The sequence below is a fragment of the Aptenodytes patagonicus genome, chromosome 4 (assembly GCF_965638725.1).
Source record: "Aptenodytes patagonicus chromosome 4, bAptPat1.pri.cur, whole genome shotgun sequence".
Classification (NCBI taxonomy): domain Eukaryota; kingdom Metazoa; phylum Chordata; class Aves; order Sphenisciformes; family Spheniscidae; genus Aptenodytes; species Aptenodytes patagonicus.
The window spans coordinates 66,181,882-66,199,316 of NC_134952.1; the positions used below are offsets into that span (position 1 = coordinate 66,181,882).

The 17,435-nt window shown below is 37.3% G+C and overlaps 1 protein-coding gene across 8 annotated transcripts in view; it reads left to right on the top strand.

The window, feature by feature from the left end:
* MAPK10 (mitogen-activated protein kinase 10) overlaps window positions 1–17,435 on the top strand; it is a 179,067-nt gene that overhangs the window by 68,873 nt on the left and 92,759 nt on the right. For 5 of the 8 annotated variants that reach the window (XM_076337018.1, XM_076337026.1, XM_076337020.1 and 2 more), the window contains one exon: window positions 13,620–13,691. The exons of 1 other annotated variant lie outside the window; for it this stretch is intronic. In XM_076337018.1, coding sequence (XP_076193133.1) covers window positions 13,626–13,691 — 66 coding nt within the window. In that variant the 5' untranslated portion in view covers window positions 13,620–13,625. Of the gene's footprint in view, window positions 1–13,619; window positions 13,719–16,592; window positions 16,606–17,435 lie in introns of those variants that run through there. 2 more of the 8 variants (XM_076337023.1, XM_076337021.1) reach the window with 2 other exon arrangements.

Genomic DNA, 17,435 nt, shown 5'->3' on the forward strand with positions numbered 1-17,435 from the left:
TACACTTGACCTTGGGAAGAGGAAGCACATTATAGCATTTACAAGATGGTGATCAAGCCGCAGCCTGCCAACCGGTCAGTTTTGTCCTGTCCATTTTGCCATGTTTACATGCTGGAAATGTTGCTGTGTTCTTTTTCTAATGTATTTCAAATTATCTTGTAAATGGCTACTTTTTTTTTCTTTTTTAAGGAATATACACAACAGTGTCTAAAATGTGTCTGGCAACATTGATTTAATGTTTTAGCTTGTGTGATCCTTAGCTCTTTCTGCCAGACAGCGTAGCTTTGGAGTGAAAGGCTGTGACCAGACAGGCAACTCTCAGACGGCACAAGTACCTCACAGACCTCTCCAGCAGAGGATCAGGTTTTTTTCCGAAGCAGGCTACACGTGAGCATGGGGGTTTTTTTTGAACTTTGAGGATTTAGAATTGAAAGTACTTTTAGGAGATATTACTAACTACAGCTAGTTGAAGAAAATGTTGGTAGAAGACTTTTCATTACAAAAAGTGCTCTTAATAGAACAGAAACATTTACTTCGGGGGGGGAGGAAAGTAAAGAAAATTGATCAAAGACTAAATATTTCATTTCATTTGTGTTTTCCTGTACTCTAAGGAATATCTTTTTTTAGGCTTTTTTTCTTGAAATTTTGACTGTTAAGGCTTTCTTTCTAGTTTAGAAATATTTTTAAAGTGTTGGATATACCGCAGATTGGAAAATGCAGTTCCAATGGCTCTGTTAGTGGTGTGGGAACTTGAGCGTACTAGAAAGAGTCACAGTCCATCAGGTTTGAGATGTTTGTCTGCTAGTGTTTAAGGAAAGTATTCATATATTTTATATATATGTATTTTTCATATGTTTTCATAACATTCATACCTGTTGAGAAGTCTACAAGATAGAAACTGAGTAAGAGTAAAATCAGGCAAGGTGCTGCTAGCTTCTATCTAGTTCAGGAAAGGTTTACATTTGTAGTTAAAGTGTAAAAGCACTAGGAAGTGAATCCAGAAACCCTTATGTTTGCTGGTCTGTTGCTCATTCAAATGGCAGTTGCTTTTTTGTGGTATGTATTCCTTGCCTGCTGCAAGAAAAGAGCTAAGTGTAATTGTGACGTTACTGGCCAACAGACATTTCAGAAACAGAAAACAATCCCCTGTTGAGCCCTCGATAACGGCTGCCACCCAAAAAACACGTTAAAACCCTGAAACCTTAATCTAAAACTAGAAGTGTAAACATGAATGAAAAATGTAGAACTCGGTCATATGCCAGGGCTCTAGAGTTTAAGAGAGCAAATACCAGTGCTCCAGTGGAATTGTGTGAGGGCTGTGTTATGCTTTATGAGCACAGGTCTCCACTGAGGCTAATGTGAAGCTGCACTGTGCCCGTGGGAGCTCTAGGAAGCATTTATGCCTTGGGCACACACTAAATCACTGAGGTTTTCCTAGAACAAAAAGAGCATGTGGGTTTATATTTCCCTTAAGAGCTTTCTCGTCTTTGGATGACCATGTGCATTATGCACAGGTGTAAGGGTTGTGATTATTATTCCTGCTATGTAAGACTGATCTGATGGCATGTGTGCATGAAGCTTTACAAAATGTGTAGTGTTTATACTCTCCAAGCTTCTAGTCTAACTGGGGTGAATATTAGGCAAATGGGTTAATGATTTATAGGGAGTAGAATTAATCAAGTGTGAAGGGCTGGAAAAAATAGAGTATTTACATTGCTATTTTGTTGTGAGCCTAAAGAAAGCTTGGCACTATGGACATCAGAAGGTGTTCTAGCTGTGGGGAAGCTCTGGTAATTGAGTCACAGCTGAAGAAGCAGCCAAAAACATTAGAAGAGCAAGCTATGGATTGCAGCATTTTTGGAAAAATACGTACAAAGGTGCTAAATGGAAGAGCTTGAGAGTTACTCTCGCACTTACATTTAGGCAGTCAAAAGTAGGATAAGGTTGTACTTGTACTTCTTAAATTCTTTAGTAAAAGCAACTCAGGTAAAATACGTGTTTACCCTGATCATGGCAACGTATCACTTTGTGGTACCCATCTCAGATTTTCCAGTCCAAACTCTTTCAATGTAATACAAAGGTTTGTCATTTAAGTTACCCTTTAGTCTTTCTCTCTCTTGCTTCCTGGCATTACTCACCGCAGAGTTCTTCTGGTGGCAAAGACTTTCTCAAGGATGCTCAGCTTGTTCTTGCTAGGATATACCATACCTTATTAATGGCAGTGTTTTGGGGAGAGAAGTCCTCAATCCACCTGGTGTACCCAGGTAAATTAAACTTGTTCCTGTACTGTCCTTAGCTCCCTTGGCTTACTGGATCAGACACGCATCTTGTTGCTGTTCACCCCTTTGCCCAGCTCTGAGGGGAGATGGGGTGGGGTACAAGAAAGAATACAGTTCTTGATGTCATTTCACATTTGAATTATATTCAGTACCTGTGAAAATCTTGATTTCATATGAGGTATTTGACCTTGAGTGTTTCCGTAGATTTTGAAAGCCTTTTATCCCTGTCTCTGAACTCTCTGATTCCTCACCAGAGTCAAGTATTTCTGAAAACTTTCGACGGCTACCTGAGAATAGGAGAGGCAGACAATTACCTGTTTGTCTAAAATATCTGCACTGTATCTCTGCTTTAATGCACTTACAGTGTTTCTCTATAACTGTGGGGGTGCCCATGCTTTCAAATGGCACTCTGTGCCTCTGCCTGGCAGAATCAATTCCAAATTGCTGTTTAACCATAACAGGGAGTCTTCCCCTACAGTCAGAAAGATGTATGAGTTAGTGTCCCTGTCTTCATGGCAACGAGGAGGGAGAAATTACAGAACAGCCTGTTTCGCTTTCTATTTTCTCTTTTCCCAAACCGTTTGTCTAGCAAATTGCCCAGTTTGCCTCTTTGGCACCTTTTTTCTTACCAAAGCACTAGGAGAAGCTCTTTGGTTAAAAGGAGCATGCTAAGAGGGCACCTCTGCCCTTACACCTTCAGCTAAGTTTGCAGTGATGTGAAGAACAGTTTTTACATTGTTACTGGAATCTTGGTATACTGCCTTCCATTTCAGTACTGTAGAAACTTTCATGTTGCTGTATTAGTTCACCTCCATGAATCACTTTCTCTCTCTTCCTCCCTTTTTGGTTGTTTAAACGAATGGCTTATGAAAAATTGCATTTAAAATTTTCCATTTGGAATGAGTGACACTTTTCTGAATAGATAGTGTCTGATGTAAAAGACATGATGTAATGTCTGATGTAATCCCCAAGTCCCTCAAATCACTGAATCTTTTGTCACTCAGCAAAGCAGGACCAAACATGTCTTTACGCTCTCCCCATATTCTGTTGTGTATCTCCAAGGTTACGATGTGATGATCTGATGTGATGAAAACTCAGAGAGAGAGAGAGAGAGAGAGAGAGAGAGAGAGAGAGAACAATTTCCTTTCAGAAAAAATATAAGTAGAAAAATAGCTCTGCAATTGCAACTAGAACATGAAAATGCAATGTCTTTCATGCTGTGATATTTTTATTTACTACGAAAAGATAACTACAGGAAAGTATTTTGCAGCAGAGTTATCTTTTTTCAATATTGCTGTTTTAACTTCACCTGAATTGTTTCGTTTTATGCCACTTGGCACAGGAAAGTAGACTAAATTTGGCACATATGATTCCTGCTGGCCATTTCACACTTGGGAAAAGAACCAAATCTAGGATTATTTTCATGCACAATTCTGAGTGTGCTACATCCCAGCTCTCCCAATTTCTGCCCATGAAATAAACTGCTGGGCTCTCTGTGGGGATCAGTGTTTTGTGGGGTAATATTTGAAGTGAGCCAGCATCCCAGGCTAATGGAGACTGGCCATGGGATTCAAGAAAGTCCACACTCCTCCCCATTATCTCTTGTCCCTGTTCCTTTATTTAATCTGTGTCAGCCTATTAAAAATGGAAGAACCTTGAAAGAGAAAGAGATTCTAAATACATCTCCTGAAATGGCAGAGGCTGCTTTAGTACATACAACAGAGATGCAAAGTTTCTGTTGCAGCAAAGCCAGAACATTGGAGTACTCTGGCTGTCCTGTTTGTATCTGCTTCTCATGATCTCTCATAGAAGATTCACAGGTAAGTATAAGAATCTATAAATAACCATATAGGACATTACCTGCACAGTAGGCTTCGAATAGGAGGACCCTAACTGAATTCGTAAACCAGAACAACTTATTTGCTGTAACCATTACCTATTATAAACCTGGATAGCCTTGCTTTTCATGTAAGGCTCAAGTTCCTCTATTAAATTTCTGGCTTCGGTGCACTTTCTGCAACAATAAATCAGTTCCTTGGTCTGAAAAGAAATGTACACGAAGAAGTGTTTCTACTTACCGTCTTTGAAATTCCCACCCTCTGACTTTATCAAAGTCACTTTGTTCCAATGCTACAGAACAAAGAAAAAAAAAAAAATTTACATACTTGTGACAGTTAACCTTTGCGTTTTAATGTGTTGTTCCTTGTTTTACTTGTGTACAAGAACCTAACAGGAACATGACTTGGTTTTAATCACTCCTTTCCTGTCCAGTCTAAGTTCACAAAACTGTAAATTTTTTTTCTAATGTGCTAGTTTCTGGTCATCTGTATAACAGGTAACTAACAATAACCTTCATGATTCTGTATCTTTGCATTAATCAGCTACTGTATTTCTGGTTTTGCTTATGGGAAAACAAATGACACTTGCAGCAACACCACTCAGCAGCAGTAGATATGCTTTCTTTAAATAGCTCTCCTCTCATTGTTTTGTCAGACCCTAGAACTTTAATTGTATTCACTGGATATATAATTATCATAATTATTCCTTGTAGTAACAGTTTTATTTTTTTTTGTTTTATTTTTGGTCTAGCTGCTGAATATAGTAAGCTAAGTTTTTTGCAAATAGTGCGTCGGGCATGAAGCAGTTGGGCATCAGTGAAAGCGTAGGTGCTACGCTTCAGTTTTTGTGTAGTTATGGGCTTGATTAATGTAAGAACTTCATGGCCAGATCTGATGTAGCACTTAAGGATAAGTGCCTATTTGGAGAAGGGAAAACAAACCTACATGGAATTAGTAGAACATAATGATTGTAGTATCAGTGTACATATGCTACATCTAATGCATACAGACAGCCAAGGAGGCTAAAGAAGAAAACGTTGTGCACTTGTGTGCATTAGTTGTAAGCTGAAAATCGTTCTGTATTAGTATTTTATTTAGCACAAAGCCAAATACCCTTTGAAAAACTTTCACCCAGCATTAGCTACAGCTAGATTGGAGCAAGGAAACACCCACTTCTGCTGGGTATGTACCCTGCCTAACTCGAAGGGAGTCTTGGTTTCTTTAGCCTTTCTGCACTAGCATGACATACGTTCTTAACAGCAGCAGAGTAGGTAAATGAATATAGTCCAGCAGCAGACAAGCTATTCTTTCCAGTCTCACATCATATTAGATTTAATTATTGATCAACAGAAGCACAGGGCCTCTTCTTACTCCATTAAGAATTTTTTCTCACATATTTAGAGTTTTAATCAACACAATCCAGAAAGTATCCAAATACTTTCTGTGTTTTCTTAAAAAAGATGCACCTGCCATTTGATGTTAACAGTTTGCAGTGATTTTGCAATAAATCCTGCTTTCATCCCTGAGATGAGTAGTTCTAGTAGCGTTTTTGTTATGGGAGTAATTCAAATTTACAAATGTTAAAGCTTAGGGAGGGGGAAAAGCTTTTCAGAAGGGAAGGAATCTGGATTTTAGTTGCATGAGAAATAATCTGTTTTGTAGCTGCAGAATTTACAGTGTAATCTGCTCATGGCCACAGGTTTGTACTTCAGAACTAAGCCTCTTACATTTTTTAGAGTAATAGTATTTTTAGTTGTGTAGCTACTGTATTAATATGTAAATACAAACCAAGGCAGGGATTGAGCATCCTGACTTTGCAAACAACTGAAGCAACTGTCCTTGCTTTGAGCAGAGAGGTTGGATAATAGATTTCCCGAGGTCCCTTCCAGTGTGAGTGATTCTGTGATTCTGTTCCTGAATAACTGTGAGATGTAAATTGGCCGGCTCGGTTCGGTGGCCAGTTATACAGTTCTTTTAAAGTTATGATGATAAATACAGATGTTTGAGTTGAGCAAGTTATTCCATAGTCCCAAACAGCCTTTTGTATCTCCATCATACAAACGTTGATATAGGAAAGGTGAACATCAGTAGAGTGTAATATAATTTTTTATCAAAGTAAAAGCATGGGTAAATATTTTGTTTACATAATTTGTTTCTCTTAAGTCACCAAACCCATAATTTTTTCCTCTAAATTGAATGAAAATGTCATAGAAATTGCTGTTTATTCTACCATAGTGCCAGAAAATGAAGGTACCCTGAAACAGGATTTATATCTGCATCTAAGTGCCCCAGCCTTTCATACATTTTTCCCAAAGCTAGACTTTTGCTTTTGACTAGGATATTAATTATTTTTACATGCACTCTTTGTTAATGGGGTGGTTAACTTGCATTACAGAGCAGCATATTAAGAATGAGATCCAATAGCATACAGTATTAGAAATTAATTCCAAACTGTTAGAGCTTAGAATATGTAATTTAGTCAAATCTATTAATTTTATTGATACTGCTTGATGCAGACAGTAATTGAATATTTTTATCTATGTATTCTATAGAATATATATCATTTTCACCAGTCATACAGTGCCAGGGCCATCTGTGTTGAAGGCAAATTTAACTGAATTTGAATTAGGTTTGGAGGTTGTGCTCTGACTTGGGAGTGTATTAAAAATAGTTTTGATGTGATTCATTACATACCTTCAGGCAGTTTTACCACTGACATTTATCTAAGGAAGAGCATTTTATTGATTTTTTTTTTTTTTTTTTTTTAATAGAGGAAAACAAATTTCTGAGAGGGCAGAATTTTTCATTCAGCTGTGCTGAGATGGTTACCTCAATTTTTTATCTTTTTTATTTTCCAGAAAGAGAAAGCAGATTAAAACCAAGTGCCAGAATAGAAAAAAGGCGGGGTGGGGGAATCTTGCTTTTACCATTGTGGTAAAGGTTGTCATCTTATGATAGGCAAGTAGTAAGTGTTTTACTGTGCTCAACTCTTTCCAATTAGGTTTTCTTCATTTTTTGGTGACAATAGTAGCCATGGTCTTGCACACTTACTACTGGAGGTGCATCCTGTGGAAATTCAGAGCTGCTTCCAACATCAAAGTTGGATGATTTTCTCTTTGAAGAAAAGACCATTTTCGCTTTGAATTTGCGTCAGAGAATAAAGATATTCAGCTACAAATGAAAAGATGGTATGAGAGATTGACAAGATCATCATAAACGTTGACTAATTAATCTGCTGCAGCATCTTGCAGGAGCAGGTTCTTTAATAGTACCTGTTCGTAAAAGTAAGTATTACTTAGGTATGTGGTATCTTGGACTGTTATAACTTGGGCATTTACACCAGGTATTGTTAAGTGTGGAAATCTGACTCGTAATAATTGATTTGAGAATACATGGAAAGCTAGTAGCAAGGCAAGACTTGGAGCTCATTTGTTCCTGTCTTCTGGATGTGAGCTGTGATCATTAGGAAAACCTGCTTATCAGTCCTCTATCTTTTCAGTTTGTATGCTCCTTTTCCTTTCATATGTATTTCCTCCAAAAGCCTTTTCAGTGCTATTCCTAAATTCTTTCTTTACCACTCTTTTCTCTTCCAGCAGTTCAGTTTTAGAGCTGCTTGCATGATTCTTGTGAATTTTTACATGCCATCACTTCTCATCCCCGTGGAAGATGATCTGTTTCTGCTCTGCTGGGATTTAATCTTAATAATTACCGTGTTTACACCATTGCTTTCCCCAGTTATTCCAAGAATAATTAAAATGAGAGCATAGACACAACAGAAAAACACTCTTTCTCAGTAGAAGCACTCTCCTTGTCTGTTATTAATCCACTTGTAAATTTCTGTTTATATTTATCCTCTGAATAAATCTTGAAGCTTCTTGCCAAGCAGTGGGTCTCATTGGAGCTGATACTGAAAATGCCCTGTTGTTTCAGTGCTCTAAATTAGATGTGAAAAAAAAATTTGAGCTCTGTAATAATTGCTGATAAGCCTGAAGGTCTGGTCTTTGAAGACTAATTTGATAGGATATTTGGACATAAATATCCCAGTCATAACTGGCAGCAATTATATGAAAGATTCAAGCAAATTGCATCCCTTCTTTCTTGATCCAGCATGTTAAAGAAGGCAGAGCCCACATATGAAATTCCGTAGGAGTCTGAGGATCAGAAATTACCATTCTCTCCCAGTACGCTTTCTCACGCTATGTGACTTTGGTCAGATCTTCATTATTTCATATATTCAGGATACAAAGATGCTAAATGGAAAGATGGAGTATACTGACAATATTCTGTAACTTCTTTATTGTTCTCCTTGTTGTTTATACAGAACAGAATAGCCAAATTTCAGTAAAGGAAAAATATAGTTGCAGGAATGAGAGCATTACTCAAAGCTTCAGATAACTGATAAGTTACTGTGATGAGAGTATATATTTTTAGATGAAGGAGAGAGGAATTCCAGTACTGGAAATGCATGAAATGATTCAAACACATTTTCAAAACAGGAAGCATTAATAATTCATAAATGTTAATCTTTGAACATTAGTGTTTTTCAAAGAAGGTTTTTAAGTGACAGCTGAATTGATAAATTGCCCCCTCTCACTGAAGTGGGACAGGATTTTTTTTTTTAAATAACTTTAAATGATTGTGCTATTTCATTAATTTTTTTCATGCTCTGAATCTTTCAGGTCATGAATGAAATATAATGAGGCAGCAATAAATACTTTAATTAGCCTTTTGTAGCACAAGTATAGAACTACATGCCTGTGAAGATAGGGAGCACATTCACTGTACCTGTTGTGCACATGTGATACATTCGGATGGTAATATCAAATAAGCAGAAATGCTGGATTTGGCTCTTGATATGAATATTATATATAGTTTCCCCTTATTATTGAGATTATCACACTTGATGGGACTGGGAATAGATTATAGCATATTATTGGGGGATGACCTGTGATTCTGTTAAAACCTTCCAGTTTGCAGCCATACTGTGCCAGGTTTAAATCTAGTGATGTTTTAGATACAAGTAGTTCTGTCTATATCGTCTTCAGCTGCCATTTGATTTCTGTTTAAATTGGAACTTGTACTTTTTAATTTTTTTTTTTCCCACACAGGGTTAGTTTTTAAATTAGGATTTGAAGGATTTGTTTCCAATTCATTTTGTTGTAGGACATGTAAATACCTCTCAGAGTACAGCCTCAGGAGTGTGGGAGGGGGTGAGAACAGCACCGGGGCTAGTTTGGGACTTAGTTCATTTCAACTGCAGCAACACTGGTTTAAATATATGTCAAACAGCTGCTGCAGCTTTTCTCATCAAGAACCTTGTTTCAACCCTGGATTGGTGTATTTAACATAGATGATTTTGCTGTGGGGTGAGGTGAAGAGTCCTGCCTGTCCAGGCTGTGATGAAGAAAGAGGTATTGCAGCAGGGCAGCTGGCTCCTTCGTCTCTCTGAATTAAAAAGTTATATGGAACTTTCCTGAGGCTCCACATTTGTCTTCTGAATTGTCACAAAAAAGCTTTAAATATGCTTTGACAAGCCAAGGCAATATCCATTGGGCATGAGGGATTTGCCTGTTGATTAGGAGACATAGGGATGAGGAACCATCATCGAGATATTTTCTGAAAAGTAAGTGACTGTGATGCTTTCTCCAGACAAGAGAGCTTGTTAAGTGTCAGCTAGAGAAGCAGCTTAGAGGCAACATGGTGGGTGCACGCGCTGAGACTCTCCTCAGACCAGTACAGCAACAGTTCAGGCCCCTCAGGCTCAAAGTTTGCATCTATTGGGCCTAAGGCAAACACAGGCTCTCCATTCATGATCCAGAAGCTGATTATGTGAAAAATAGTGCAGTCTGGGAAGGAAAACAAGGCTCCCCAGGCCAAAAGACTGGTTGCCAATTTGCCCAGACATTCACTGGGTACCAACATCGTATAGCTTTGAGGGTGAGGAAAGAGTTCAAGGACGAGCAGAAAGATTTACTGGGGGAGGCTATATTTGAGAACTACAGTTACTATTGGTTTTCTAGTCTGCTTTGTCTACTGTCATTGTGCGGTTTCCTCTCTGCTCTCAGTAATTATACTAATAGTATTGATTTAATCCTTTCAGTCTTCAAAGAGCTGTTTGAATAATAATGAGATAATCCTTCTGACCCCTGGAGAGAAAGATAAGCATTATTAAAAATAAACAGTCCTTCTCCAGAAAAGATGGCTTTGGTAGCAACACTGAGGGGAAGGGGAAGTTCATGCCTGAAATTGGGGCTTGTCATTAGCCCACATTCTGTTTGGAAGAGTAGCTGTTGATACAGGAGGAGGAGTGGAGTGAAGAAGAGGATGGCAAAGCTGCAGGCCAGGTAGAGGCCAAGCCTCAGTGGTATCTTCACAGTCCCAGGTAGCAGTTCACTTGGGGGCTGTGCCACTGGACAGCTCAGAGGATTTTCGGGATTTTTTTACTTTTGCCTTCATGTCTACTTTCTTCCTCCTGTTTTAGTGCCTCCTAGTTTTGTCTTGCCTGAAAGTAGATCATGTATTTGCTGCTGAGACTTGTATGTTTTTACAGGTTCTGGCATACAGGTGCCTTGATTCTGATGAAAATTTGAGATCTAGTTGTGGTGCTGGTGTTTCATAGACAGGTTTTCTCCCAGTGATGCTACTGCGATCTCTGGCTTCCCAGTGGGATGCCAGCCTGGGTTATTGCAAGGTCTTTTGTTGTATCAGCACTGTTCTGTTCTCCCAGTTCTTCCCACCCTGGGTGATTTTGATCAAGGTTGAAAAGATAAAGCGCCAGAAGTAGGGTAAAGAAATATTGGATGCTTATGCTCTCACCTAAAGCTCAGATCCCTAGTGAGTCAGGCCATTTGTCAGTAGCTTCTTGTTTTATAACTGCTTTCTGTTGTGACACAATTATCTCCACATCAGGCCAGTTCTTTATTCACTTTACACCGACACTTCTTCAATGTCTCTAGTGATGCGGTGTCAGCAAGCACCGGAGGAGGTATGATCAAGGGTATTTACGCAATTGAGTGTGAATGTATTTTCTGCATGAAGAAATTAGAAGTTACATACATGTGTGATTACTTATAGGGCATTGAAGGGAATCTCGTATGAATTCAATATATGAAGACACAGACTAAGTAAAACATGAACTCAAATCTGTTTTGCCCTGCGTATACAGTCTTACAGACCTCCGTGCTTACAGAAAGGTATTCTCATTCCTGGTGTACAACTGGAGGATCTCAGTTCTCTAGTGGTTCATTTGATATATCTCATGTACAGAGGAATATGAGTATTGAACAAGGCCATTAAAACATGTCATACTTCTATTATTTTATAAGCAGTAACTGCATACAAGTACAACATAATAAATTGTAAAATGTATTCCAGTTCATAAAATTCACCAGTCTATTGCTCTGCCCAGGGTGACTATTAACAGTTACAGTCACTCCTGTGGAAAGCTGAGGAGCTGTGTATGACAAGTAATGCATATATAATACAAAGTGTGTCTTCACATTAGACCCTCGCAGCAAATTCAGTGAGGAACCAAATTCCCTTCCCTTCCTTAGTTCACTTTCCACTATTAGACTCTGTCTTGAATGTGGTATGTTATGACTAATGACATTTCAGTCATTGATTATTATAGCAATATAATGCATCCAACAATTAGGATTTCATAATGTATATATCTGCAGCATGAGACTGTAATTATTTGCTGGCTTTCCAGAAATCACTGGCAACATGACTAATGTTAAAAGCTTTTTTTTATATCTTTCTTTCTCCTCCTCATTTTAATATAAACCCTCTGTGGAATGTGAGGCTCTGGTAATGACTCACTGGGCAATGAGGCAGCAATCTCAGACACTGTAACATGATCCAGACAAGGTCATACACTTGCTTTCATAACAGGATTATTCATTCATTCATTCATTAAAAATTCAACACGTGGGAGCACGTGATGCATTCAAGTTGGCAAGTATTGGTGAATACTTTCTTGTAGTTTCTTAAGACCTGATCAGTTTGTGTGAGATGAAGTTACTCCAAATGAAGTCTTGTCTTATTTAGTGGCATTTACACCTGAAGTTAGTTAACTGTTCCTATTGAAGACAAGTGCTGTAAGGAGGCACACAGTGTTTCAGAATCATGGCTATATCTTAATGGAGTGATGGTTGCATTTTTTTTGGTTTTTAAGTCTTTGCAATGAGCTTATATTTAAAAGAAAAACATGAAGTTCTATATTATTTATCTCTTTTTACCTAAAAGTTGCTGGTTTTTTAATTGCACTGTTAAAAGTTTTGGATTTTTTTGAAGTGGAGTCATGCAGAAAAATCAATGTGCTCCAAAGTCCTGTGACATAGCTACCTATTTCAGCCTGATAGCATACTGTGGTTTTTTTCATTGATGTCCCATGCTAGAATGCAGCTAGGAAAGGATTGGTTAGTCAGAGCTGAATGCGGTACTGTGGAATTAAGTTAAAACAGCTGTAATAGGGTACACAGGGAGGCCTGTTTAGTCTAGTGTACAGGTCCCTTGGCCAATATCAGATGCCTGTGAAAGAATCTAAAAATAGGGTGAGCATATAGTGGCAGACTGACTCAGTGTTGTCTTGAGTCAGAGATGATATTTTGGAGGTTAAGAGCCTTCAGCAGATTCCTTCTCATGTGAATTTGCCTAATCATACTAGGACTTACATTGACTTCTGACATCCAGAGCAACACGAGGCAGGGAGTTTCACAGTCTGACAAAACAGCATATGAAGAATTCTCTCCTATTGCTGATTCTGAATCTGTTGTTTGATAACTTAATTTGATGCCACATACTTCTTTTATTTAAAAAAAAACAGGGAAGAGTGTGTTCCTTTTCACTTTTCAGTATGCCGCTCATTTTATGGGTCTCCAGCATATCTCCACTCAGACAGCTCTTTTCTAGGCTAAAAAAATTTCTCAGTCTGTGCAGTTGTTACATGTAAGGAATCTGTATGTGCTTTGGACCCTTCTTACTGCCATTTTCTGTAACTTTTCTAGTTGTAAGATGTTAAGATGAGAACCAGAACTACATGTAATATTCATAAAGTGGTTGTGTCATGAATTTATACAGTGATGTAATTAGTCTTCCCGTTTGTATAACTTTCCTAATAATTGTCAACTTAGGACTTGTTTTTTTCCTCCCCATAATAATAACTGTCTCCCATTTCTACATTGTTTAGAATGTTATTGACCTGTTTTTTATTTTTGTTGATGTAGGAATATACAAGTGACATGATAAACTTTGAGGTAATGACATCAGTTACTGTAAAATTTTGCAGATGTAACCAAGTCATATTTGAGGCCATAACCTTGACAAGCATCAGAAAGAATTTAGAGCCTATTTACAGCTCAATGTTCTAACTGATTTCTGTTGTTCATGAGCTGGGTAGCAACTCAGGTTGGTTTTATAATCCAGATGTAGATAGAGATGCACTGTACTTGCACATCAGCAGACATACAAGGTTTCTATGTTTACTTTTCTTTAATTGCAGATATTTATGAGCCGCCATTTCTTGTATTATTGTGGTGAACCTACTCTGGATGTGAAGATTGCCTTTTGTCAGGTGTGTGTTCCTTACAGGTAAAACAAGGTACAGTATATACTTGTACTTCATTTTTGCAGTTCATGCCATAACAAAAGAAAAAATAGAAGTGAATTTCAGCAGCTTACTGCGAGTAACTGGTTATAAGAATGAGAGTAAATATAAAAAATAGAAGAATGCATCACAAAAATTACTTTTCTATTTATTTTGAAGTTTATTTTGTAGTTTGCTCTTAATGATTTTTAATTTTGTTTTGCTAAAATGTGAGTTAAAGTTCTGAGATTTTTTTTTTAGGTAAAAATAATAGCAGAATTTGCAAACAGAAAAAATTTTGGTTGTACTTCCAGTAAACTGAATGATGAATCAAACAACATAACTGTACGTACACAGATGCTTTCACAGAAATATGCAAATTAAAACTATTTTATCTTAGCTTCTGTTTTTGTGAGACAGAGCCTTTTACATTCTAGCCTGTGACTACAATTTTCTGTGCCTTAGTCTACCTTTTACTACAAGTGAAAGGAGGGTAATTAAAATTGTGGGGTTTGCCTTGTCTCCAGTTGAACACCATGTGCTATGCAGGTTCTGGAGTCATGAGACTGCACTATAGCCAATTCTGTATTGCTAAATTACCCTTGAAATTGTTTGGTCACATTGCTTGGAAGTCTACAAGGCTGAAACTAACTTTGTGGTATGAAGAAAAAAGCATATTGATTTGTCCAGTTTTTGGTTCTCTTGGTTAGATTAAGTTAGTTTATATATATATATATGAGTCATGTTTTTCCATCATGAATGAAAGATTACTTTTTTGCTCACTTCTGAACAGTGTTTTGTGTTTGAATTCTGTCTCTCAATAGTTTTTTTGGTGAGATGGGACACCAGTAATCTAACTAGCTGGAGGGAAAGTAGGGACATTCTTCATTTTTTGAGGAGTGAGAACAATGCTGCATTCTTAGAAATGGAATTATGGTAAACACTGTTTTTTCCCCTTTATATTACTTATGGGGTCCAAGTAAGTGAAAGTACAATTCTAAAAAAGAAAGGGCTATTACTTGTATTTAACTCTTGCCATTACTAATTTAACTAATTATATATAATAGTTAACTAATGCAATTAATTGCATTAACACAAAACAGTGACAGGTTTTGGGAGGTTTGTTTTGTGTTTTTTAACTCAGGAGTACTAAATATTTGTTCTGCTGAGAAGGTTGGCTCTGCACTTAGTAAATCATCAACTCTAGGATGGATCTTGGCTATTCAGTTTGATAATCTGTTTAACTGTTTTCTCTGTCCTTTTTAATCTCCTGTTCTTCATGTGCATATGTTTATCTAACTGGCTTAATTCTTCCACTGTTTTTGAGAGAAGAAAAGATTTTGTCAAACACAGTGTTTTTGTAATTTTTGACAGAGTTCACTTGCAAAAAAAAAATTCAAAAATTTTTGCAGAAATTGCAAAAAGTTTGTATGGTTTGTACGGTTGTATGAAAAAGACGTTATTGATGAAAAAGTTACTTTCACTGTGCAGAATACAGTTTTTTGCATAGCTCTGCTTGCCAACTTTCCTCTCCCTTTTACTTAGACCAAAGCAGAGCTGTACAGAAACATTTCTATTTTACAGGTGCAGAGGAAAAGTACTCTTAATCACTTTCTTTTATGTTCAGTGCTCCTTTAGTCTTGGCATCAATCAGTGCGTGACCATGTATAGCCAATGCTTTCTGTCACTGCACTCTGGGTTCTTGATTTAGTGGAAACATGCCACTGTAAGTATTGCTTTGCTGTTACCCTATCTTAATAAAAGGTGTTCAGAGGCATATACAGAACCAAACTTATTTACAATGTTTTTGTTAAAGTATATATGATGAAATTCATTTTGGATGAATTTTTATCACTGAATGAAACTGATTCATGTTTAATGCCTACGGCAGGTACCCAAAGAGGAGTCATCCAATAAATACATACAAGAGATACTATCCTGACATTGCAGGAAACAGGATTCTATCTTTCAAGCACTTATCACACAAATACCTTTTCAAGGTCTTCAGATCTTCAGATTTATTCTCCTGAGGATAAAAGCTGGTTCAGGCTTCATGTTAATTTATTCTCTCCGTAAAGATAGGCCCTGATCCAAATAACAGTTAAGCACATAGTTAGCATTAAGTATGACAACAGTCTCTAAATTAAGTGTTTTGTTGCATTAAGACCTTAGCTGTCATGGATGCTGTTCATTTGTATTGCATAGGACGGGATGTGGGCTATATCTGTATCCTGGTAATACTTGGTCCAAACATTCAGATCTTTATTTAGACACTATTCAACAGTCTTCAGGCAGTAATATTGTTTATTCCATGCTTATTCATACTGCTAATGTGGAAATCAAATGCCCTGTGATTTGCTAGTAATTATTCTGCTCTAAGTGTAAAGTTCGTTTGTACCATTGGGAAACTTCTATCTGCTGAATCAGTAAATCTAAGAGGTTCAGGAACTACTGTTAACAAAAGATGATGATGTGACAGCAGAATGGTTATCATCAGCAAGAGGTAGATACTGCCACTCAAATCTTGAGGTGTCTACAACTGACAAGGATCCCAGCAGTATCTAGACAACAGACCACAAAAATGTAGTTTCCAGAGAACATAATTCAACTCAATATTTTTTTCATGTGATTCAACAAATGCAAAAATTATTTCTACTATATAAGCATGCAACAGATATCAGAAAAAGTCAGTGTGGTATAGTTTGATCCTGCCCTGTTGACCTGTTAAGATGAGAGTCTGTAGTGATGGTGTACTAGAATATACAATTTATCCAATGGACTATTGCAATTTTGTGACTTGTGTTTACCATGTAGAATAGAAGTCCTGCTCCCATTTGGAATTTGTGCATCACTGCGGACTTTCTACAAAATATAGAGTTGTGCTGAAGTGTCTTTTATGAAGGTACAATATTGAAGAGTACTCCAATGATTGTTACTACTGTGGACGTATTTTTCTTGCAGTAAATATTTTGTGGCGATTTCTCTCTCATGGCCTAAAAGGCGTAGCTTTGTGCTATGAAAGAAAGTGACGTATACCTAGTTATAGGCTGTTCCCCTTGACACAGCGCTTATGTGATTGAGTATACTAGTTTTATATGATGAAATGTTAATTCAGCAGGAATAGAATCTTAATGATTTCCAACTTAGGGAAAAAAGAAAAGCCCTTCCTGAGAAATACTCAGTAGCATAAGTGGGGTAAATATGCCCCCCCCCCCCGCCCCGGTTTGCAGTATAAAAATACCTAAGTCTGGCATTACTGTACATTGCTAGCCAAATCATGTTCAGAAACAGACATCTTTTTTTAAGGCTGGGAATAAGGAAGAAAAGGACATCTGCTTTTCTATTGTAATAGAAAGGTAGGGCAATTAGATTTCTTTTTTAGGCTTATAGAATTTCATTAGACTTTTGTAAGACTGATATCACCAATAAGTTTTATCTGTAGGACCCTACACATTCTTACTGAAGTACAGCTTAATGCAGAGTAGTATATTCTGAGTAGAATAAGACATTAAAGTTTAAGTGCTGAATAATAGCTAACAATGTCTAAAGGATACTGACTGCTTCATCCATGTTTTCCTTCATTTAGTTTTTCTTTTTTTTTTTAAATCAACATCAAGACATGCATAGCCTGTCAGAATTTTCAGGCTTTCTAAACTGTAGCTGCATAGGATACCTTTATTTAGAATACAATTCTATTATTTTGTTTTTACTTGGAGCAGTAGTCCTGCTTTT